The following is a 24,281-nucleotide window of genomic DNA, read 5'->3' on the forward strand; positions in this document are numbered from 1 at the left end:
TTGCTCCGTCAAGTCCATACTTGTTGCAAAGTGTCCAATGGACAATCATTGCTATGTTGTCATGACGTCTCTTATATTCTTTCTGGGCTAGTGGCATACATTGACTGGTAATAAGCCATACAGTTTCTCCATTTTGTTCACAAATTCTGCACTTTTCACTTCCTGATGTGTTGTCTATTCTGTATTTGATGTAATTGGTTCTTAATGCTTGCTCTTTGGCAGCACAGATTAGAGCCACCGTTTCCGGTTTTAAATCACTCATAGTCATCCATAGGCATCTTTTTTCTGTCTTATCTTCAACATCAGTATGAAATTGTCCATGCATTATCCTCCTCCTCCTCCACCTCCTCCTCCTCCTCCTCATCATCATCATCATCATCGCCATCATCATTATTATTATCATTGAGTGAGAGAGCAGTGCATGCTATCAAATTGACAGACAAAATATTTTGTATATTTAGTCTCGATGGTCTACGTCTTGAGTTCAAATCCTTATGGGATTTATCCTTCCCGTATCGATTAACTCTACTACATCCTGTCCTTCTACCTGTAACTGGCTCAGCATCATGGCCGCGACGTCTTGATACAGTATTTCACTTACTGTGTGCTATTGACTACGAACTGGTATTATCTTTCTTGTGTCTATGAACTTCTCACTTCGATGGCTAGAGACTCCTTCACTGTCTTCTTCATTGCAATCCTTATATGTTCTATGATAAAAATTGTTGATATATTTACTTTATTACACAGGTCCAGTTGCAGGCCTTCTAGTCAAGAGACTCCACTCACGTCCAGTTGCAATATTTGGCTCAGTTATATCATTCATAGGTTTACTTACAAGTTCCTATGCCAATACTCTTCTACAACTCTACGTGCTGTATAGTATACTAGCAGGTAAATATACAATCTATTTCTCATCTTACCATTATGGTTTCTGAAGCCTGACAAAGGATGTATATTCCAAGTAAGAACCACTATTACGATTCTCCTCTTTACTCTCTTTTACTTGTTTCAGTCATTTGACTGCGGCCATGCTGGAGTACCGCCTTTAATCGAGCAACTCGACCCCGGGACTTATTCTTTTGTAAGCACAGTACTTATTCTATCGGTCTCTTTTGCCGAACCGCTAAGTAACGGGGACATAAACACACCAGCATCGGTTGTCAAGCAATGCTAGGGGGACAAACACAGACACACAAACACACACACGCATATATATATATATATATATATATGGATGGATGGAAGCACTCCGTCGGTTACGACGATGAGGGTTCCGGTTGATACGAATCAACAGAACAGCCTGCTCGTGAAATTAACGTGTAAGTGGCTGAGCACTCCACAGACACGTGCACCCTTAACGTAGTTCTCGGGGATATTCAGCGTGACACAGAGAGTGACAAGGCCGGCCCCTTGAAATACAGGTACAACAGAAACAGGAAGTAAGAGTGAGAGAAAGTTGTGCTGAAAGAGTACAGCAGGGATCACCACCATCCCCTGCCAGAGCCTCGTGGAGGTTTTAGGTGTTTTCGCTCAATAAACACTCACAACGCCCTGTCTGGGAATCGAAACCGCGATCCTATGACCGCGAGTCCGTTGCCCTAACCACTGGGCCATTGCACCTCCACACACACACACACACACACACACATATATATATATATATATATATACACATATATATATACGACGGGTTTCTTTCAGTTTCCGTCTACCAAATCCACTCACAAGGCTTTGGTCGGCCTGAGGCTATAGTAGAATACACTTGCCCAAGATGCCACACAGTGGGACTGAACCCGGAACCATGTGGTTGGTAAACAAGCTACTTACCACACAGCCACTCCTGCGCCTATATTTTGATATTTTTTTCCAATTAACTCACTAATACTCCTTTTCTCTTTATAAGTCATAAGAAAGAAATATTGATGCATAAGAAAAGAAAAGAAAAACGCTGCAGTTTTATTGAGCGACTTAAGGCAACTAATGGCTAATCGTACCAATTTTGAAACGCCATGACCGATTTTAGCATTTAGAAAAAATAAGAAAACGGAAACATTTTTCGTAGCCTTTTATAACGATGAGAAATTCCAAGAGCTACCTAAAACATCAGACATTTTTAATATATAAAAAACGAGTTAATTAGCAAGAACTGCTGTAGTAAATAAGAGAATAAATTACAATGAACAATCAAGGAAAATTACACTGGGACGTTGTCTGCACGAAACTCAATAGTGATAACTTAATATTTAATGTAGTGAGCAAAATTTTTTTCAATGAATTAAAAATTATCTTTGTAGTGAAGATGAAAGGAGACAGTCTCAATGATTAATTTTAATTAAATCTAGTCATGGTAAAGAGAAAAATGCAAAATTTTAATTATAATTCCACATGCAGTACTTAAACGTAAACATTAATCTGATCTGTCAAAAGGTGTTACTCGATTCACAAATATGCTGCTAAATATGTTAGGGAAACACCGCAGCTCTATCAAGTTATATAAGACAACTAGCTTAAGGTGACCCGCTCTACGCGCGGGCAAGCATTATGTGTGTATGTGTGTACGCATTATATATACAAATGTATACAAATAAATTAAATTAGAGATAAAATCACTATTAGGCTAATCAAACATAAAAATGAAAATATAATATACAAAATATATAAAATATAAAATTAAAAAATTTAAATTATTTAAATTTAAAATGAAAATTATTAATTTATATTTATAATTAAAAAATATATATATATAACTATCAAAAAGTATTAAAAAGTTTAATATACATATTTATATATAGAACACACACACACACACATATAAATTAACCCAATGAATATCTGATTCATAATATTTGTTCTCATGATTGTGTGGTGGTGGTGGCGATGATAATTCTGTTTATGAATGCAGACAGACGTAGAGAGAGAGAGAGAGTGTGTGTGAAAGCGCTGTCGAAGGCGGGGAGGAGGGGGAGATACAGAACGCTCTTTGAGGACGTTATAAAGAATAAAGAGAAAGTGAAGGGGAGTTAGACGCTGTTAAACAACGTTATATATAGAAAGTGATGGGAAGGGAGGAAAGAGAATGAGTGACGGAGGAAGACAGATACATTAAAGAATGAGAGTAGACTTGTCAAAGTGAGTTTTTGGCCCTAGCAACGACACCTTTTAAGATGGGGATTTCTAACCTAGCCCACTCTCATCCTCACCTCATTTTACATGTCCTTGTAAATTTTGGAGTCAATGCGACGGGATCTAGTGGCCTTTAACCCGTTCTAATGCCAAAAACCAGACAAACAAACAAACTTTTCGCATTTCAGTTTTATAAATAGAGACTATAGGCAAGTCACACCAATTGTAAAATATTTTATTCGATTTTAGTTTTTAATAGTAAAAAACATTAGCGGAAAAACTCTTTGCAATTTCTGTAGGGAGGAAAAATTCCATATCCTATCTAAGATATCAATCATTTTAAATTAATAAAAATGATATCAATTATAGTCACGCCACAGCTATTCTGGGTGTCCTCATCACACTTTCCCACTAGTGCCGTATCGCTAGACTTACTGGAATTACTGTTACCAGCCAGGTCTATCGGAATAATATCTTCAACCATGAAGCTTTAAGTAGCATGCTGTAAAGTGACTGGACCTAATACAAGCAATTCATTTTACCCTTTCCGAAGAACCAAGCTCTCTGTTTAAGCTTGTTTCTAAAGCTAGGTAGCATCATTTGTAAATCTATCTATCTATCTGTCTGTTTGTCTCCCAACCTACCCGTCCGTCCATCTGTCTGTCTTATGTATGTATGTAAATAGATAGATAGATAGATAGATAGATAGATAGATAACATTCATAATAATATCAATTTCTTTTATTTTTTCCTAGGAATTGGTTTCGGTTGCTTGAATCTGACGGCAATTCTATGTGTGACGGAACATTTCCAGGAAAAGCAAGGTCTTGCCTGTGCAATATCATCGAGTGGTTGTGGAGTGGGAAATATCATATTTCCTATTATAATCAGCGAGCTGATAGCCTCGGTTGGCTGGCGACCATCAATGCAGTTCCTATCTGGTATTCAACTAGTTACTGGTCTTTGTTCTCTTTTGATGTTCCCTAAAAGAAATAAATTCTTTCCTTGTTGCCAATTTCGGAAAAAATCGACTAAAAGAATATCAAACTCGTTTAATGTCAATATTTACCCTAATATTTCGGCAGTTCTGAAAGATTTATGGATGGATGGTTTGATCGATATGAAATCAAGTTTTCACAGTAAAACGAAACGAGGCTCGAGCGTAAATTACATTCAGTTTCATTCCTCATCAACAAATGTTATTAAAGACTCAGGAGATTTTCAAACAGGAACGAAGAGACACATGTGTACTGATGAGCAACATTCCAGTACACAATCTAATTCTATCTCAACTGTTGATAGATATTCTTTAGAATATTACCAAAGCTTTTGTGCAAACGCCATGAAAGGAAATCATTTGGTGGAAAAGCCTTCAAAAAATGGAGAGCAAAGTTTCACGGGAAAGATTCATAGATGTTGGAACTGTATAAAAAATTGTCTCCGTGATGTTAATATCTTCAAAAATACAAAATATCTAGTGCTTTTCTGCTCCTGTTTGCTGTCAGCTACTGGCGCTGGAGTTCCTGCTATTATCATATTGGACTATGCTGAGTCATTTGGTACAACCACAAAGAAAGCCGCCATTTTAGTGTCTGTAATCGGAATCACTGGATTTGTCGGTCGACTACTAGCTGGAGCAGCGTCGTGTTATTCAAAATTGAACATCTTAATGCTCTACACCGTGGCCATGTTACTGAGCGGCGTGTCAACTCTTCTTATTCCATTGCTGCAACACTTCTGGTTTTGCATGCTATTCTCTGCTTTTTTTGGACTTTTCTATGGAATAACAGCTGGATTAGACCCGTCCATATTGGCTTATATTGCAGGCAAAGATAATATAGCTGTATCGTTCGGTTTTTTCACACTGGCACTTGGAGTCGGTAGTACTGCCAGTGCTTCTCTTGCAGGTAAGGCAACACACTATATTCAAGTAAACTCTCTCTCATTAGAGAGTATTCTGAGTATTCTGTATTAGATGTAAATTATTTTGTGAATATATGACGAGTTACTCACATAAAAAAAAAACTAAAATCACTTTGAATTCTGAGAGTACTCTACTCTCGGTTTGAAAATAGTCTTGCCCTGTCTTGTCGAATCTCTCAAATATACGTGTATAAGATGTGTGTATTAAGGTGTATGTATGATGTTTAGTATGTGTCTCCCCTCCCTGCATTATATAGAATTTGGATCTCAAATGGCAAGTACTGTATACATTATCTCACTGTCATATCTTTTAAATATAGTTGGATAAAGACACTCCACAAATAAACAGAATCTAGGCAAATAATGATTTTACTCGCCGCCCCATTATACTGCTATCTTATGTTTTCATAGAATCGTATCCCACTTGGGAGCCAGAGATTGAATCATGCAAACGGGTAGTGCAGGATAAAAGATCTTTTTATAGCACAGGCGGTTGTAAAGATCACTTTGAAATCCTTCTGTTCTGAAAAAGAGGAACAGGAAAGAAAAAAGAGACATACAACAACAGCAGGGAAGTAACAGCAGCAACAACAGACCCAGAGGGCAAGACTTTTACTGTTATTGGTCGGAGCTGAAGTAAACGAAATCACCACGTCCTTATTGCTAGAAGTACCAAGGGCCAACGTCGACTTCGAAACCGAAGAGTTTCCCTCCAGCAGAGAACGGACATGAGACAACGTATTTCAGGACTTCCTTCATCCTTTGATAAGAGAGGTTGCTCAATGTGAAAAAATGAAATTATCAGAAGACATTTTGGGGGAGGAAAACACGGTGTAACAAGTAAATAAAGGTAATTATGATTTTAATCCGTGTATAACGATGAGTACGACGATAGGAATAGCAATCCACTGGAGTGATGCTGGCAGAGAAAAGAATTAGCTCACCAATAAGCAGTAAAAATCAATGCGTTGTATGAAAGAGAAAATGCAATAAGTTGTTTCCAAATGAATTTATAAGTAACCAATCAGCGTGTCATTCCGTGTGACCGAAGTCACTGGACAGTTGATAATTACGTATTAAGCAACCAGCTTCTAGACAGCTTCTGAAAGTTTTTTAGGCGCATTACCCCCCACCCTTACAGTGGGTCAGACCAGCAGGCTAGATATAGAGAGCATTACACAACATTAAGTTTCAGACACGTGACCTCATCTCTTCCTCTTTTCTGCACTGACACGCAGGCTATGAGGATTCAACTTGACTGTCTCTATCTTATGCCACAGGCCAGCCTACAAATAAGAGCATAGCACAGAAGACCATGGCGCTTACGCACCGACCATTTTATATATCATTCCATTGTGTATATACGTGTGGCCACAATAAACGCGTTTAAAGTTACAACCTTGCTTGGGTATGTTTTTCTTCCGGGTTTACTACCAGCGAGATTACAGCCTTCTGAGAGTCATATTAGGTGGCTCAACGACGTGAACACAGACTTCTAAAATGGTGACCGGACATGGAAAATGAACATATTCATTTAAAATGGTGAACACCGGGCAAATATAGACCAGCGAATACATATTCTCTTTTCTCCTTCGCGACTTTGGCTAAGCAACCAAATCGCCTCTCGTCATATTGGAACACCACTGATGTCTCTCGTCGCCATATTGTCTTCTTCACCAGGAAAATTTTGACGCCATTTTCAAGCCGAAAACTGCAAATCGTTTTTCTTCAGGTTGTAACCGAAATTACAACTTGGTCATTTGAAGACACGGCGTCCCAGAGAATTTTCTTCTTGCTTATAAAAAAGGAAAAATAATTATCCGGAATTTTCTCCAGAATTCACATGGACAGAACATTTTCCTACGTGCCGGGTATGAGTTTCTTTCTCTTAACCACCCGGATTATCCACGCATTGCTCATAATTTGTTCCTCATCAACTATCAAGGATTTCTTCTATTTTCATCCACTTCTATTGAAACAAAATTTTCCTAGTTCGCTGCTCGTCGTGTCTTCTTTCAACTAGGGTATTTTGACTGTAATTTATGACAGCGTTTCTTCAACCAGTTGTTCTTTGTGCCGTTTCGTTTTCCAATTATCATTCTAAAATGAGTCCTTTTCTTTTGCCTCACTGCGCTTCTTCGTCGTCTTCCCCTCGAGTTTGTTCTTCTGCTCCGGTCGACATACAAGCCTCTGAAATCTTGCGGGCTATCGCAAAACTGACTCGTCAAGTTTCACGCACGTGTAGGAACCTCCTGCTCCTCCTGCTCCCTCAGTGCTGGTACCACAGGAAGTTCAAGGACCAAGCCGAGAAATGTACACAGCCATGCTTCTACGCTTCTCAGGGAGACACTGGGCACGTCAGTCGTCTCCCCCATTGATTCACTCTATCATGCGTTCTTTATCAGAGATGCCAATTCTTCAAAGTCCTTTATGGTGGATACGGGTGCCAGCTTAAGTATTTGGCCTTGACGGTTTAGCTCCACCAATCCTGGTCTTTCGGATATCTCTCTCTTTCGGATATCTCTCTCTCAAGACCTATGGACAAATATCCCTCAACTTGGATTTGTCACTCTGAAGGAATTTCAAGTGGATCTTTGTCATTGCAGACCTGCCCTATCCTATTCTTGGTACTGATTTCTCACACCACTATTCTCTCATTGTGGACGTTAGAGGACGCCGACTCATTGATAACGCAACTTCACTCGCCGTCCCCGGAAAGGATTCTTCTGTCCCCGTTGTGAGACCTTTCTTCGTGGCCACTTCGGGTGACGCCTACCAACAGTTACTCGCTTCGTTTCCAGAGTTGACTGATTTGTCATTTCATCCGTCGAATTCAGCTCTTTCCAAGAGACATTCCATCACGACCAAGGGACCTCCAGTCTTTTGCCGACCACGCCGTTTGTCTCCAGAGAAACTCCGGATCGCCCGGCTGAATTCGAGCACATGCTTCAGCTGGGCCTCATTCGTCCCTCCACTAGCCCGTGGGCAGCACCCCTATACATGGCCAGGAAGAATGACGCTGATTTCCGACCTGTTGGAGATTTTAGACGTCTTAGCACCGTCACTGTTGCAGATCGCTATCCCCTTCCTAATGTTCAAGATTTTTCGTCTGCTCTGCATGGCTGTAAGATTTTTTCTAAGATAGACTTGGTACGCGCGTACCATCAAATCCCTGTCAACACCGACGACATTCCAAAGACAGCTGTTACCACGCCTTTTGGAGCGTTTGAATTCTTGTCTATGTCGTTTGGACTTCATAATGCGGCCAGCATGTTCCAAAGGTTCATTGATGAGGTCGTTCGTGGGTTAGATTTTGTCTTTGCGTGAGTCGATGACCTTTTAATCGCCAGTAGTACTCCAGCCCAGCACCTCCAACACTTGACCGAGCCACTGTTGCGGAAGTTAGGACAGTTAAGAAACCTGCCTTTTGAAATTGGATTCGGGTGGGCAGTGTCTGCATACACGGACGATGTCACCGTCACGGTGTCGGACGCCTCCGAAGTGGAGAAGGTCGGCTCCATTGTAAAGGAATATGAGTCGGTTGCAGGGGCTAAAATCAATGCCGACAAGTCCGTTGGTGGGATTGAGACTGGGCACCTGGAAAGACAGATCGATGCCGTCTGACACTGGACTGCTCGGGGTCTGGTTTGGTCCCGTCCTCCAGGTGGATAAGAATTGGGAAGAGGTGAAATGGACAGAGAAGAAGTTATCGCTGAAAGGTCGGGCAGAGGTGTCGAATGCCTACATCCCTTTGTCATTATTTATCGTCTGACCGTCGTGCCTTACCCCAGTTATTTTCTTGTGGAAGGGACGCATTTCAATGGTCAGGCGGCCTGTCTGCTGCCAACTTCCTCGTGTGGCAGCTTATGCATGCCGTGGCTTTTAATGCGCAGACACGTACTCAGGTTGCGCTACCTGCAGCGATTTCTAGGCGGTGAACGTGTGTGGGCTCCGTTTGTGAGACACGCCTTTCTACAGCTCGTCTTCTTGACGGAGCTGCAGTCCTGTGTAAAGGATAGGCTAAGGTTGGGCGCCCGGCACTTAGAATGTCGTCAGACGCTCACTGTAGTCTACAAGTCGGGCAATAGGATCGGTGGATGTTCCTCTTTAGATATTTACAGAGGATTAATCGCGGGGAAGTGTGACGACGTCCTCGGGGAGACCCTAAGTGTCGCGAACTGGCAAGTCTATTCCGGAGGACTTTCCGGTCGGGGACTGTTATGGATAATTTCCAGATGTCTTTGGCTTGGCAGTGCTACCAGTGGGGCGCTATCGGTTCGAGATAAACTCTACAGGCATAGAAGTGCTGTCAGGCGGGCTTGTCCGAGGTGCTCGCAGAGCGACGAAACCGTTCTGCATGCATTCGTTCAGTATTCGGGCATTGCTGGTTTGTGGAGTTGTGTAGTTTCACTTGAAAAGTAAAGTGAGGGTGGAGGAGGTGCTGTCCTCGAGTGAATTTATGGAAAGGTGGGTGAAAGTTGCGAAAATGACAAGAGCTGATGGTACCACTCTGTGTAGACCTGTGAATCGGAAGAAAGAATTCGGAGTGGGCTCTCATCCTTGGTATTCAGGGTGGTCTTGGATAGTGGGGTTCCTTGATTGTCCCTAGAGGGGTCCCATCACAATCCCTTTTTTATTTTATTTTTATTTATTTTTTCTAGTGTCATATACTATGTATACTTCCCTTCTAATGTATAACGTGTATACTTTATCTTTTATCATTCCGTTACATGTAAACTCTAACACTTTATATCTGTTTTTGTACTGTCACCCTCATCCTTCGTCCTGGTGGCAAATAAAAGAAATCATCATCATCATTATTATTATAATTATTATTATTATTATTATTATTATTATTATTATTATTATTATTATTATTATTATTATTATTATTATTATTGTCATCATCATCATTGATATTAATGCCGCGAGCTGGCAGAATCTTTAGCACGCTGGGAAAACTGCTTAACGGCATTTCGCCCGTGGATACGTTCTGAGTTCAAATTTCGCCGAGGTTGACTTTGCCTTTCATACTTTCGGGGTTCATTAAGTACCAGTCAAGTAGTGGGGTCGATGTAATCGATTTATCCTCACCCCACCAATCTCAGGCCTCGTGCCTATAGTAAAAATTATTATTATTATTATTTTAAGGCGGCAAGCTGGCTGAATCGTTAGCACACTTGATATGCTTAGCGGTATTTCGCCCATCGCTACGTTCTGAGTTCAAATTCCGCCGAGGTCGACTTTACCTTTCAACCTTTCGGGGTCAATAAAATAAGTACCAGTTGAGTACTGGGATCGTTGCAATCATCCCCTCCCCCAGAATTGCTGCCCTTGTTGCAAAATTTGAAACCATTGTTATTGTTATTATTATTGAATGAGAGAGCAATGCATGCTATCAAAATGACACTTGTGTAAAATATACGAAGCCCAGTAAACCCATCATGTTTTGTCTATCAGGAGTTGATACTCGGTACCTCTGCACTTACGTTTGCAACATTTCTGCTCATATGGCAGGACTCCATTTTTACCAGGTGTTCGTACATTGATTCTGCGAGTATTCGAGTCAATAACTTCCACATAAGTGGCAAACAGGATATCGGCCTGTAATTGTCTACCGTTTTGCCTTTTTCCATGTTTTTCAGGCACAGCACCGTCCTACCCAATGTCAACCACTCTGGCGTTACTTGGTCGGCATTTAACAAGGTGTTCAGTTGCGCAGCTATTCGTGCATGACATTCACCAAATCTTTTGATCCAATAGCCTTGAACTCCATCTGATCTCGGGGTCTTCCAGCTGCTCATTTTTTTGCTGATTTCCTTCACTTCCCTAACTGAAATGACTAGTTCTGCCTGTTTTGGATAGACTACTGTTTGTTTCAGTTCTTGCAACCATTCAGCATCCTTCTTGTGCTCCTTGTGTCTGCTCCAGATGTCACTCCAAACTTTCAATGTTATCTGGTATCAACTTTTCATCTGTACACTCTCCATTTATTTCTTTATAGAATCTCTTCTGGTCTACTCTGAATAACCTATTGTGGTGGTAACCCTTCATTCTTTGTTCGTATCTTACCATCCTTGCTTTCTTTTCAACGAGACACTGTTTCAGTTCCTCCATTACTACTTTCAGACCCTTTCTTTCAATATTATACTTCCTTTTCAGCGCCCTGTATTTTTTGTTCGCTTTTAAGCTCCCCTTTCTCTTTTCGGTCTAATACAGAGATTTCCTTCGAGAGCATGTCTAACCCTACCTGGATTCTTCTTTTCCACCATGGATCTTTTCTTTTGTCACCCCCATTATGTTTCTTTTTCTTGACATCAGCAGCCACGTTTTCTGCTACAACAATACTTGCTGCCTTGATCAAATTATTTGTTTGTGATGTTGTTCGTTCTGATGTATTTCAGAATTTCATTGACATTTTTCGTTTCTTGGTTCAATTTCCATCGATCAACCTTTTTAAGGTTGCAAATAATGTCGCTATCGTTCTTCTGTAGTCTTGCCTTTATTCAGCCGTAGGTTGCCTTTTGTTCATCTGTCATGTCGTCATTAGTTTTACTGTCTTCGTTTAGATCATCTATTATTATTATTATTATTATTATTATTATTATTATATTATTATTATTATTATTATTATTATTATTATTATTATTATGTTTTTTCCTTCTTTCTTCAAATTTTCTTCCGTTTCTCGCCGAGTGTTTTCCATACACCTAGGGCAGAGAAGGGCATTGTATGCATTCCCAGATTACACGCGCAAATTCACAGATAAAATATGTATTTAAAAATTAATAAATAAATAAATTCATGGATGGGTGTTATTTTCACAGCGATAGTGCTCTTCTCAGTACATGAGCCGTTCCAGTTAATACGATTTTTTGCACTTCCTGTAGGGATGGTAAGCCTGGAATCATTTTCAAATAGGTTTCAGTGCCATTTTTTATCATTCCTAGAGATCCTACAATCACTGGTACTGTAGTCGCCTTGAGATGCCACATTTTTTCAATTTCCATTAGCAGGTCTTTATATTTACTAATCTTGTCCAAATTCTTTCGCCGCTATATTGTGATCACAGGGAATACTCATGTCAATTAATAAACACATCCTTTTTGTCTGATCTTTTATAATGATATCCGGTTTATTGGCTTTTATAGTCCTGTCGGTCTGCACGGGGAAGTCCCATAGAATCGACATATTTTCTCCCTCGTCACAGCTTCAGGATGATGTTTATACCATTTGTCAGCGGTTTTGATTTTATAATGCCGACATATTGTCCAGTGTAAATACTGGCCGACTCAGTCATGTCTTGCTTTATATTCTGCAGGTGCTAAGACTCTACACCCTGAGCACCTGCAGAATATAAAGCAAGACATGACAGAGTCGTCATTATTATTATTATTATTATTATTATTATTATTATTATTATTATTATTATTTATTATTATTATTATTACTACTACTATTACTACTACTACTACTACTACTACTACTACTACTACTACTACTACTACTACTACTACTACTATTATTATTATTATTATTATTCTTCTTCTTCTTCTTCTTCTTCTTCTTTGTTTGACTTTTGCTTTATGTCTGTACAAGTTGGCTCCAAGTCTCACCCAGAGACCTCAAGAGACAACAGGCTGGAAGTTCTGTGCCATATATTTGGGGTTTTTTTTTTGGGGGGGGGGTGTTGTACTAGTGAATGTCTAATACATAAAAATAAAAAAAATAAAAAAATAAAATAAAATAAAATAAAATAAAAAGTTAAAATAAAAATTAAAAAAAGTTTGTTTTAAACCTTGGGATTACATAGAGAGTATTTTGCGTAGGATATGAGCAGTTCCCATGAGCACTATCTTTTGAATTTCTGCCATTTTGGGGTTTCCTGGTATCTGAGTTAGGTAGCAATCAGTCCCTTTCGCTATCATTCCCAGGGCACCTATGACAACAGGTATTGTTTTAGTCTTCAGCTTCCACATTTTGTTGATTTCTACTTCAAGATCTTTATATTTGCTCAGTTTTTGGTAGGTCTTGACAGATACGTTTATATCGATTGGGACAGTCATATCAATGAGAAGGCATGTTCTTTGTCTGTAGTCTTTCAATATGATGTTTGGCCTATTTGCATCTATCTTCCTGTTAGTTTGAATGGTGAAGTTCCAGAGGAGTGAGATGTGGTCATTTTCAAGCACTGGAGGTGGATTGTGTTCCCACCAGTTTTTTTCATGGGGCAAATCCAGGTTTTTGCAAATTACCCAGTGAATATATTGTGCAGCTCTATCATGCCTATTGAGGTACTCTGTAGGCGCTAGAAGACTGCATTTGGAGACAACATGATCAATGGTTTCATTTTGTTGTCGGCATACACGACATGTTGGGCTACTGCCGTTCTTTAATATGTTGGCCTGGTAGTTTCTTGTTGGTAGGCATTGATCTTGAGCTGCTATGATAAACCCCTCTGTTTCAGATTTTAAGCCAGAGGCCATTAGCCATTGATGGGTCAGGGCTTTGTCGATATCTGCATTATTCGCTCTCTTTGGGTACTTGCCATAGAGAGGTTTTTCTTGCCATTTATTATTCAGAATATCTAAGGCCGCAGTTTTGGCACGGGTTTTCATGCGCCTAGCTTTTTCTGTGCTTGTTTCTTGTATGTCTATCTCTAATTCCGAAATTGGTTGTATTCGGAATTCACTTAGATATTCCTTTGCCTGTTTTGTGACTGAGTATGATGCTTTCTTGTTTTCATGTTTTGAGACAAGTTTTAACATCCAGTCCTCAGAGTTTTTCAGGTAGGTGTCTAGGCCAATTGTAGCAATCTTCATTGTTATTGCCAGTTGCAAAAGACCACGGCCTCCCTCTTTTCTTGGCAGATAGAGTCGTTCTGTATCTGCCTTAGGTTGGTGCATTCTATGCATTGTCAACAGTTTCCTTATTTTTCTGTCGAGCTGACATATTTCAGTAATTGACCAGTTAACAATATTGAAACTGTAAGTTACGACTGGTATGGCTAATGCATTGATCGCTTCGATCCTGTTTCTTGCATTCAGCTCTGTCTTGAGTATTGCTCTCACTCTTCGATAGCATTCTCTCCTGATCCTTTCCTTCATCTCTGAATGCCTTATTCCGTTCCCTTCAATTACCCCTAGGTACTTGTAGCTCTCCGCTGGGTCTAGTTCTTTTATGACATTCTGCTGGTCAAGGTTAACGTTAGATGTTTCTGTCATTTTTCCTTTGATAAAAGTAGCTTTTGCACATTTATCGAGGCCGAATTGCATTCTGATGTCGTCACTGAATTGTTTGACTATTGCTAGTAAGCCCTTGAGTTGTTGGTAATTTTTTGCAAAAAGCTTTAAATCATCCATGTAAATGAGATGATTTATATTTTTATCAAACATTTTATACCCGTACTGCGCGTCATTGAGCAGCTTTGAGAGAGGTATTAAGGATAAACAAAAGAGGAGTGGTGACAGTGAGTCCCCCTGGAAAATGCCACACGAAATTTTTACATCACCAGCATTTAGGGATTCATTGTCACTGTTCAGAGTTAGTGTGGTTCTCCATGATCTCATACTTACAGTCAAGACGTTTCTCAGAGTAGGTGCTATCTTATACATTTCCAGGCATTATTATTATTATTATTTTTTTTTTCTTCTTTCAAATTTGCTTCCATTTCTTGCCGAGTGTCTTCCCGACTCCTAGGGCAAAGAAACTCATAGTATACATCGGTAGGCCATTACACTAAACTCAATAGTTCGTTCATTTTTTTAATTTTTTAAAGTTAAATTAAAATACATGAGCAGCAACAATTCTCACATCGACAATGCTCTTCTCAATACATGTGATGTACCAGTTAAGACGATCTTTTGCACTTCTTGCAGGGATGGTAAGCCAGGGATCATTCTCATATAATTTTCGGTTCCCTTCTTGATCATTCCTAGTGCTCCTACGATCACTGGTATTGTAACCGCCTTTGAGATGCCACATTTTCTCAATTTCAATGAGTAGGTCTTTATATTTTCTGAGCTTGTCAAACTCTTTCGCTGAGATATTATGATCACAGGGGATGCTCATGTCGATCAATAAGCAAACTTTATTGTTTTGGTCTTTCACAACAATATCTGGTTTATTGGCCTTGATGGTTCGGTCTGTATGTACTGGAAAGTCCCACAGAATGGTTACATTTTCTCCTTCAGTTACAGCCTCAGGGTGGTGATTATACCACTTGTCGGCAGTTTTGATATTGTAATGCCGACTTATTAGCCAGTGTAGATATTGGCCAACTCTGTCATGTCTTAATTTATACTCCACTGTGCTAAGACTTTACATCCAGAGATTAGATGGTCCACTGTTTCAATCATGTCGTTGCAGAATCGGCATTTTGGGTCTGCTCCATTTTTCATCACATTGGCCTGGTAGTTCCGGGTTAATAGGCTTTGATCTTGAGCAGCCAGGATGAAACCTTCGCTCTCTGCTTTTAGCCCTGAGCTCCGTAGCCACTGATGGGTTTGCTTCTGGTCAACATCAGCTTGTTTGCTGCGGGTCACATATTTGCCGTGCAGAGGTTTCTCCTCCCACCTATCAGCCAATTGCTCGTGCGCTTTTTTCGTTGCCATCATTTTCACCTTTTTTGCAACAATAGTTGCCGTACTTCCCTCGGGTTGTTCAGTTTGGGTATCCTGCACGAGATCAATAGCAAATTTTTTGCTTTCCTTTATGATAGAATGAAGCTTCTTTCGCCTCTCGTGATTTTCCACGAGCTTTAGCATCCAGTCATTCGATATTTCGAGATATTTGGCCAGTCCAATGGTGGTTGTTTTGTAAGCTAGTTCAAATTGGATCAGGCCTCGACCTCCTTGGGCTCTGGGAAGGTAAAGGCGATCTACGTCTGCCTTTGGGTGGTGCATCCTATTACAACTCAGCAGCTTGCGTATTTTCCTATCTATATTCTTTACTTCACTCATATTCCAGTTCAACACATTGTAGCTATAAGTAACAACTGGAACTGCTAAGGAATTTATAGCTAACACCTTGTTACGTGCATTTAGTTCAGATTTCAGGACTGCACGAACTCTCCTATAACATTCCTTCCTGATCTCTCTTTCATGCTTGCATGCTGAATACCAGAGCCTTCATTTATCCCTAAATATTGTATGTTTGTTCTTGCTCAAGCTCTCTTATGACTGTGTCAACATCTAACACGACTGAATTTGTGGTCTTCACTTTCCCTTTCTGGAAAGTGGCCTTGGCACACTTCTCAAGTCCAAACTCCATCCCGATGTCATCGCTGAATGCTTTCACGGTGCGCAATAGGCCTTCAAGTTCATTATTGTCTTTACCATAAAGTTTTAAGTCATCCATATAAAATAGATGGCTTATTTTTTTATTGGCAATTTTATACCCATACCCTGTTCTGTTTAATTCACTTGTAAGGGGTATTAGGGCTATGCAGAATATTAAAGGTGAAAGTGAGTCACCTTGAAAAATTCCACAGTTGATGTTTATATTTTCTGAGGCAAGTACTCCATTAGAGTGGTATAATTGGAGATTCGTATTCCACAACGACATATTGTGCTTCAGGAAGTTTGAAATCACAGGGGAAATTTTGAAGATGTCCAGCGATCTCAAGATCCATGGATGCGGTATACTGTCGAAGGCCTTTTTATAATCAATCCATGCGGTGCTGAGATTTCTGCGCTTGTTGTGACAGTTCTCAAGGATCATACGATTGATTAGCAGTTGATCTTTGCATCCGTAAGAGCCTCGGCGGCACCCTTTTTGTTCAATGGGGAAAATATCGTTCTCTCCATGAATGCATATGTTTTCTCCGCCAGGATAGATGTTAGGATTTTATACGTGGTGGATAGACAGGTTATAGGCCGATAGTTTTTTGGAAGGTTGGTTTCGTTATTCTTTAGGAGTAGGTAAGTAATGCCACTTGCTAACCATTCTGGTGTTTTCTTTGGGTCTCTCATAATTCCATTGAGCAGCTGAACTAGCTTACCGTGTGCGCATGGGAGTGATGCGAGCCAGAAATTCGGCACCCTATCTTTACCGGGGGATTTCCAATTATGGGCCTTCGTGAGTGCCTTTCTTAGGTCTGCTATTGTGATGTCTTCCCATGCTTGTTGTTGTAAATTTTGGTAGGATCCTTCAGTTTGTATAATCCAGTCTGCATTTATGTTGTACGTCTTCTTGTCACTCCAAATCCTTTTCCAAAAGTTTTGAACTTCTTCCATGGGAGGGGGGTCTTTAACGGTTACTTTCTCCTTCCCTATTTCTCTGTAGAATTTTTTGGCATTGGATGTGAACAGCTTATTTTGCTTGTAAAATGTTTCTCTTCTCAAATCTTCGTATTCTTTGGGCTTTTGCTTGGACTTTTTGTTTCAGCGTTTCTTTTATTGATATCAGTTCTTCTCTTGGTGAGGATCCAAATTTCTCTTCATCTTTCTTCCTGTTCTGGATCTTACATCATTTCCACATATTAGTTCATTTAATATTGATATTTCCCCTCTCATAAATTCGATCTCTTTTTCAATTTTACTTCTCCAGTTTGATTTCTTCCCAGGTTTTGTCTTCTTTGTTTTTTCGGGGGCATACAGCTGGTTTCAATTGCCCTAGCAGAAGCGTAAATAATTTCATTTAACTCAGTAAAATCAGGTTTTAATTCTCGTATTATTTCATTTGTTACATAGTTGCCAATTTGGATTTGTTTTTTATTTTGGTTTGTATTTGAGAGTTTATGAAGTGGTTCTCTATCATTCATACTTGTATGTCTTACAACTTCAAGCGTATTCAGGATTTTCTGCCTCATTTCTGCCATAGACTCTCTGTGTTCTTCAGCAAATGCGAGATCTTCAGTTACTGTTGTTTTTTCGTTTTCCTGGCTGTCTTTAACAGGTACAATAGAATTTCTTGTATCTTCAGGCCTTTGCGTACTTTGGTCAGATGGCAGTCTTTCAATTAAGCCTCGTGGCGGGCTATACTGTTCATCTGATTCTTCATTTCCTTTGTGTCTTATATTTGTCATTTTCCGTAGCGTGCTTGATCGCGTTATTTCACTGTCTGTGAGTCTGTTATTTCTAAGGATATCCCTCCTCACATTTGCTAATTTGTTCTCGTCCAAATAGGGCCTACTGTCTTGATTCCGTGTTCTCCATATACTGTAAGAGTTTGCGGTGTGTCTCTCTTGAGATGGCCTACCTAATGCATAGTAATAAGCGTATATTACTTCTTTATACTCTTCTCGGGTCCGTTTGTTCCGCTTACATTTTTCTTTCTGTGGTGGTTGTGGTGGTGAACTTGGAGGGCTCGAGTTGGGGGATTTCCCGTTCAAGTGACCATCCATGTCCGTATTCGGAGAAGAGTTTGTGCCAGTTGATGACTTTTCGATCCCAAGCTGACTCTTCCCTGGGGGACGCGCTTCCAGATTAACCATAGGACAAGCGATTTGGTATACTGATTTAGTTTTCCTTTTAGTTTCCAAAAACATTTTGGTGCTACGATAATGTTATCATTTTTTAGCTTTGATTGGCTCGTGGGGAGACGGCCATCATTGCCGTTACAATTATAATCGTACCATTATAGCAGCCGTAGTCGGCTTATTATTGTTATCATCACCATTACTATCACTATCATCATTATCACCACCATTACCATCATCGTTATCATCATCACCATCACCATCACCACCATCATCATCAATGATATTGTTTTATGTGTAGTCACAGCAGTATCTTATTATTGTTATTTTTGTTTTTTTATCATTATCACCATCACAGTAGTGTCTGTATGTCTCGTTGGCTGGCTTGGTGGTTGGCTGGCTGACTGTCTTCAACGCCACAGTTCTTGCCTGTCAAATAATACTTTCATATTTGGTTAACAATAGAACGGAGGTGAGGTTTGTGTTGGTTGAACTCTTTGAGTGTGTGTGTGTGTGTGTGTGTAGATAGATTATCAGCACTATTACTATCATTATTATCATCATCACCATCAGTGATATTTAAAAAATTTTTTTTTAGGTGGGGTCCTGTCGGTCAAAAAAAAAAATTATTATTATTATTATTATTATTACTATTATTATTATTATTATTATTATTATTATTATTATTATTATTATTATTATTATTATTATTATTATTCTATGTTTGACTTTTGCTTTATATTTGTACAAGTTGGCTCCAAGTCTCACCCAGAGACCTCAAGAGACAACAGGTTGGAAGTTCATGTTGTTGTTATGCCTAGTGTGCCATATATTTGGGGGTTTTTTTGTGTTGTACTAGTGAATGTCAAAAAAAAAAAACGAAAATTATGTTTGTTTTAAACCCTGAGATTACATAGGAAGTATTTTGCATAGGATACGAGCAGTTCCCATGAGCACTATCTTTTGAATTTCTGCCATTTTGGGTTTCCTGGTATCTGAGTTAGGTAGCAATCAGCTCCTTTCACTATCATTCCCAGGGCACCTATAACAACAGGTATTGTTTTAGTTTTCAGGTTCCACATTTTGCTGATTTCTATTTCAAGATCCTTATATTTGCTCAGTTTTTGGTAGGTCTTGACAGATACGTTTATATCGATTGGGACAGTCATATCAGTGAGAAGGCATGTTCTTTGTTTGAAGTATTTCAATATGATGTCTGGCCTATTTGCATCTATCTTTCTGTCAGTTTGAATGGGGAAGTTCCAGAGGAGCGAGATGTGGTCATTTTCAAGCACTGGAGGTGGATTGTGTTCCCACCAGTTTTTTTCATGGGGCAAATCAAAGTTTTTGCAAATTACCCAGTGAATATATTGTGCAGCTCTATCATGCCTGTTGAGATATTATTATTATTATTATGCAGTATGCGTGCACTTCCAAGTAAATACACCAAGATTGTAGGGTATTTCTAAAGTGTCCAAATATTTCTTCAGGTTGGGTGTTATTGAACCGATTGACAACGGAAATAACGTTTATGTTGGACTCTCGCAGCTGTTACATGTTGGTGATCTCAATTTTCAGATCTCGATATTTGTCAGCCTTTGCTCTTTCTTTCACGTTATGTCGATCTCCTGGCACTGCCATGTCGACTATTAGGCACTCTTGCTTGTCCATTCTAAAGGATGTGGAGGCACATGGCCTAGTGGTTAGAGCAGCGGACTCGCGGTCGAGGGATCGCGGATTCGAATCTCAGACCGGGCGATGTGTGTGATTATGAGCGAAACACCTGCGCTCCACGCGGCTCCGGCAGAAAGTAATGGCGAACCTCTGCTGACTCTTTCGCCATAACTTTCTCTGACTCTTTCCTCCTGCATCCTGCAGCTCACCTGCGACGGACCGGCGTCCCATCCAGGTGGGGAACCTATACGCCAAGGAAACCGGGAAACCGGCCCTTATGAGCCAGGCATGGCTCGAGAAGGAACAAACATTCTAAAGGCTACTTATATCGAGCTTTCGATGCTCTATTATTATTATTATTAAGTGAGAGAGCAGTGCATGCCATCAAAGTGACACTGGAGTACAAATATACGAAACCCGATATACCCATCATGACTACTTCTGCTCGTGATTAGAGATGCACATATCATCAGCCACTAAGGACATGGTCAACTGATTATGGTCAAACAACTGACAAGCAAATCTGTGGTATTGAGCAGAATATTTGCTGTAGCCCATCTTTTATACCAAGACAAAACAATGTACATGATAACACTTCCAATCAGTTAAGATCAGAAGCCACGAGAGCCACTGCCTGGTACTGCATTAGGGCATGGGTACTGCATCAGGGCATTTATTATTATTATTATATTATTATTATTATTATTATTATTATTATTATTATTATTATTATTATTACGGCGACGAGTTGGCAGAATTGTTAGAGTGTCGGAATATATGCTATGAGTTCAGATGACGTCAAGGGTAACCGTGCTTTTTATTCCTCAGTGGTCGATAAAATAGAGTTAGTCAAGTACTGGAGTCGATGGTATCGAATTAATCTCACCATCAAATATACTGGACTTGTGTTTTTGTGCGGTATTTGGGTTGTTAAATAGTTTCGCTGTTTTGCTGTGTGTTACGTTCAAATTTGTCCGGCGTGCTAACAATTCTACCAGATCGCCGCCTTAGTAATGGTATTAGTTTTCATACAATTTTACTTACCAAGAATACTTGCATTTACAACTATTCGACAATTGAATAAATAGAACAGCATTCACGCTATATCGAATGGAATAAATATAAGTTTTTACTACATAATATTCTAAATAGCAAACTGAGGACAGTTCATAATTATGAGAAAAAGCTTAACTTTTCTTCAGCATATAAAACGCACTTTAAAATGCATCAGAAAATTGCTCTGCGTGTGGCCGCATTACAGATGAGAGACCGAGTATTGTGGTCTAGGGAGTCGGATAAGCACGAGTGCTAGACACAATAAATGTTGCTAATAATATTGGATTCAAATTTTAACACAAGTTCGGCAATTTCGGGGTAGGATATTAGTCATTTACATCGATCCCAGTGATCAAATGGAACTTATTTTATCAACCTTGAAAGGACGAAAGGCAAAGTCGACCTCGGTGGAATTTGAACCCAGAACGTAAAGATGGACGAAATACTGCTATGATCCTGGAGCTTGCCTAAGAGTCTCCCAAAATAGCAACCAAAGACGAATATCCATGCCAAAAAAAGGTATGCTTTGTGTTTGGTGGGATCATAGAAGCAGTCTTTATTATGAACTTCTCCCACAAAACCAGACTATTATTTCTGATGTGTAGTGTCGTCAGTTGACTAATCTGAACCAAAAAAAAAAAAAAAAATCAAAGAATTGAGGACGGAGATTGCCAACAGGAAAGGGGTCGTGTTCCAACAAGACAATGCCCGACCACATGTGTCTTTGGCTACCCGAACAGAGTTACATGAACTAGGCTGGAATCTCTTACCTCATCCACCATATTTTCCTGATATTCCATTCGACTACCAATTGTTTTTGCCTCTACAGAACTCATTGCAAGGAAGAACATTTAACGATTTAGATGGAGCCAAAATGCATCTAGATAACTTTTTTCTTCAAAACCAGTCAAATTTTATGCTGATGGAATATTTAAATTACCTGGATAGATGGACAAAGGTCACTAATAATAATGGAAATTATTGCATTGAATAAAATTTATTGAAAAGTCAAATATTTATATCCCTTTTCGCATATTAAAAAAACGCTCAGAACTTTCCAGACAACCTAATACAAAAGAATTGCTTACCGTGCATCGGTAGTTATATGGAGAAATCACGTCATCTCATTACACCTCCTTCCCTAGCATACATAACCTACAGTTGATATGTGTCTTACATTATTTAATGATTGTCTTGCATTTAAGAAACATTTTATAATTATCTAAATCAAAATTCCCTTAGAAAGATGAAAGAGATGTTAAACGTTCGTCTGCTTACCAGTTATTTGCAATGAGTGAATGACAACGAAACCATGGCGATGGTCATTACACCGGTGGCTGATTGCAGTAAGACAAAGCATCATAGCCAAAAATACGCGTTTTACATCCTACAGTTCACTTGGCCGAAATATAAACTACTTTATAGGAATTTCTAAGATGAACAACTATACAACTGTTCAAAAGATAAAATGAAATACGATATTTATATAACGCAGTTTATCAATTCATGGTTTCATATTTTATCCCATTGTACAGCATTGTATTTACATGTATAGAATCATACATTTCCCCTTATAAAACAACCTTACAATATATTTCGATAAGGCATACTAAATTTGTTTTTTCTTCACATAATATACTTGTAAAATAAGGATATATTTTATGCGAGAGTGCTGTAAGAGAATGCTTTATCACAAAGCGGACTGATATATCTCCGAACTGAACCCCAAGCTGTTCTGAGCAGAAGAAATTTAAAAAGTGAGAACACTTATCATGGATCTGAGCGGCATAGTTGCGTATAACACCAGAAGTTGTTCTGTCCAACGTTTTCAAAATCCAGTTTTTATAATGCCCTACGGAGTTTCCAGAAAGTTCGATCAAACTGTTTGGCAGGAAGGAAGATTCCAGCTCACTAGTTTACATGCCAATCAATCTGATTTACTAAGACATTTAAGCAGGCGTCGATTCTTTTATGGTGACACAATTTTTCGTAACTGGCCTTGACTTTTATGGTAATATGGGAGGTTGTGGTCCTGAACTGGGGAATCTGTCTAAATAAGAAATAATAATAATAATAATTGTTGTTAATACTATCTTTTTATTTCATTCTAGGTTTATTACGAGACCTGACTGGACACTATAGAGGTTCATTTTATTTGGCTGGAGTATTTTTGTGCACTTCAGCCTTGTGTGTATTGCCATTGGCGATATTATCGCGACAGAGACAACGAGAGCTAAAAGATGTCCCTCCATGTAGCTGTATCATATTAACAGGATATCACGTAATACACTGACGCATGTAGAACTATAAACATAAGGCAATTATAAATATGAACATTTGCATTTAGTTAAACATTAATTTCTTACATTCGCACAATTACACACATTTCACAACGTCGATATTGAAAGATGAAAGACGTATACAATCCAAGCGGGATTTGGATCCGTAACACTAATAAAATATTTTATCTTATCAAATTTCTCATTGATTTCTGCTTTTCTTTTCTTTCTTGTTTTTAATTGAGTTTATGAGACTAATTGGATAAAGTTAAGACTTTAAAGATATATTTTCTTTATGGAATGTTGGTTTCTGTACTTACACAAAGGGTTTCCTTTTTTTAATAATGCTGTCATCTCAAAGTCTAATATCAACTATAACACAACACGGGTTCAGCTCGAATAACCCTGCAGTTAATTTTATCTGTTTGAAGCCAACCAGAAATGTTTCAGAGCAACTACTTTCAGTCTTGTCTTCTAATTCTTTCTCAGACTCAAAGTGTAACTCGGGCTGACAAAGTTCTATCTGAGCTATTTAATTATTAAACATCTTAAAAATCCTTCCTTCCTTCCTTTGAGTGTGCGATCATTGGGACATTCATTGATGATGTCGCAACCAGACTTCGTCACTTTCCTCCATCTTCTGCTGCCCTCTGTGAGCGAGCGAAATTGAGGCCTGTCCACTCGTTGATGTTAACCCGGGCGATGACCAATCCGGTATTGGTTCTGGTCTGGTTGTCATCATAATGAATATATCATGGGCAAATTGGCTGATATCCATAACCGCATGCCTCTATCTGAGACAC

At 39.2% G+C, this 24,281-nt stretch overlaps 1 protein-coding gene across 1 annotated transcript in view; it reads left to right on the top strand.

Annotated features, from left to right (window-relative positions):
• Positions 1 to 23,679, top strand: part of LOC115210508 (monocarboxylate transporter 10-like) — a 38,300-nt gene extending 14,621 nt beyond the window's left edge. Inside the window, exons 2-4 of the mRNA XM_036502184.1 lie at positions 751 to 894; positions 3,882 to 5,033; positions 23,311 to 23,679. Coding sequence (XP_036358077.1) covers positions 751 to 894; positions 3,882 to 5,033; positions 23,311 to 23,492 — 1,478 coding nt within the window. The 3' untranslated portion in view covers positions 23,493 to 23,679. The remainder of the gene's footprint in view (positions 1 to 750; positions 895 to 3,881; positions 5,034 to 23,310) is intronic.
• Positions 23,680 to 24,281: the final 602 nt, after the last annotated feature.

Source organism: Octopus sinensis, linkage group LG4 (assembly GCF_006345805.1).
Source record: "Octopus sinensis linkage group LG4, ASM634580v1, whole genome shotgun sequence".
NCBI lineage: Eukaryota > Metazoa > Mollusca > Cephalopoda > Octopoda > Octopodidae > Octopus > Octopus sinensis.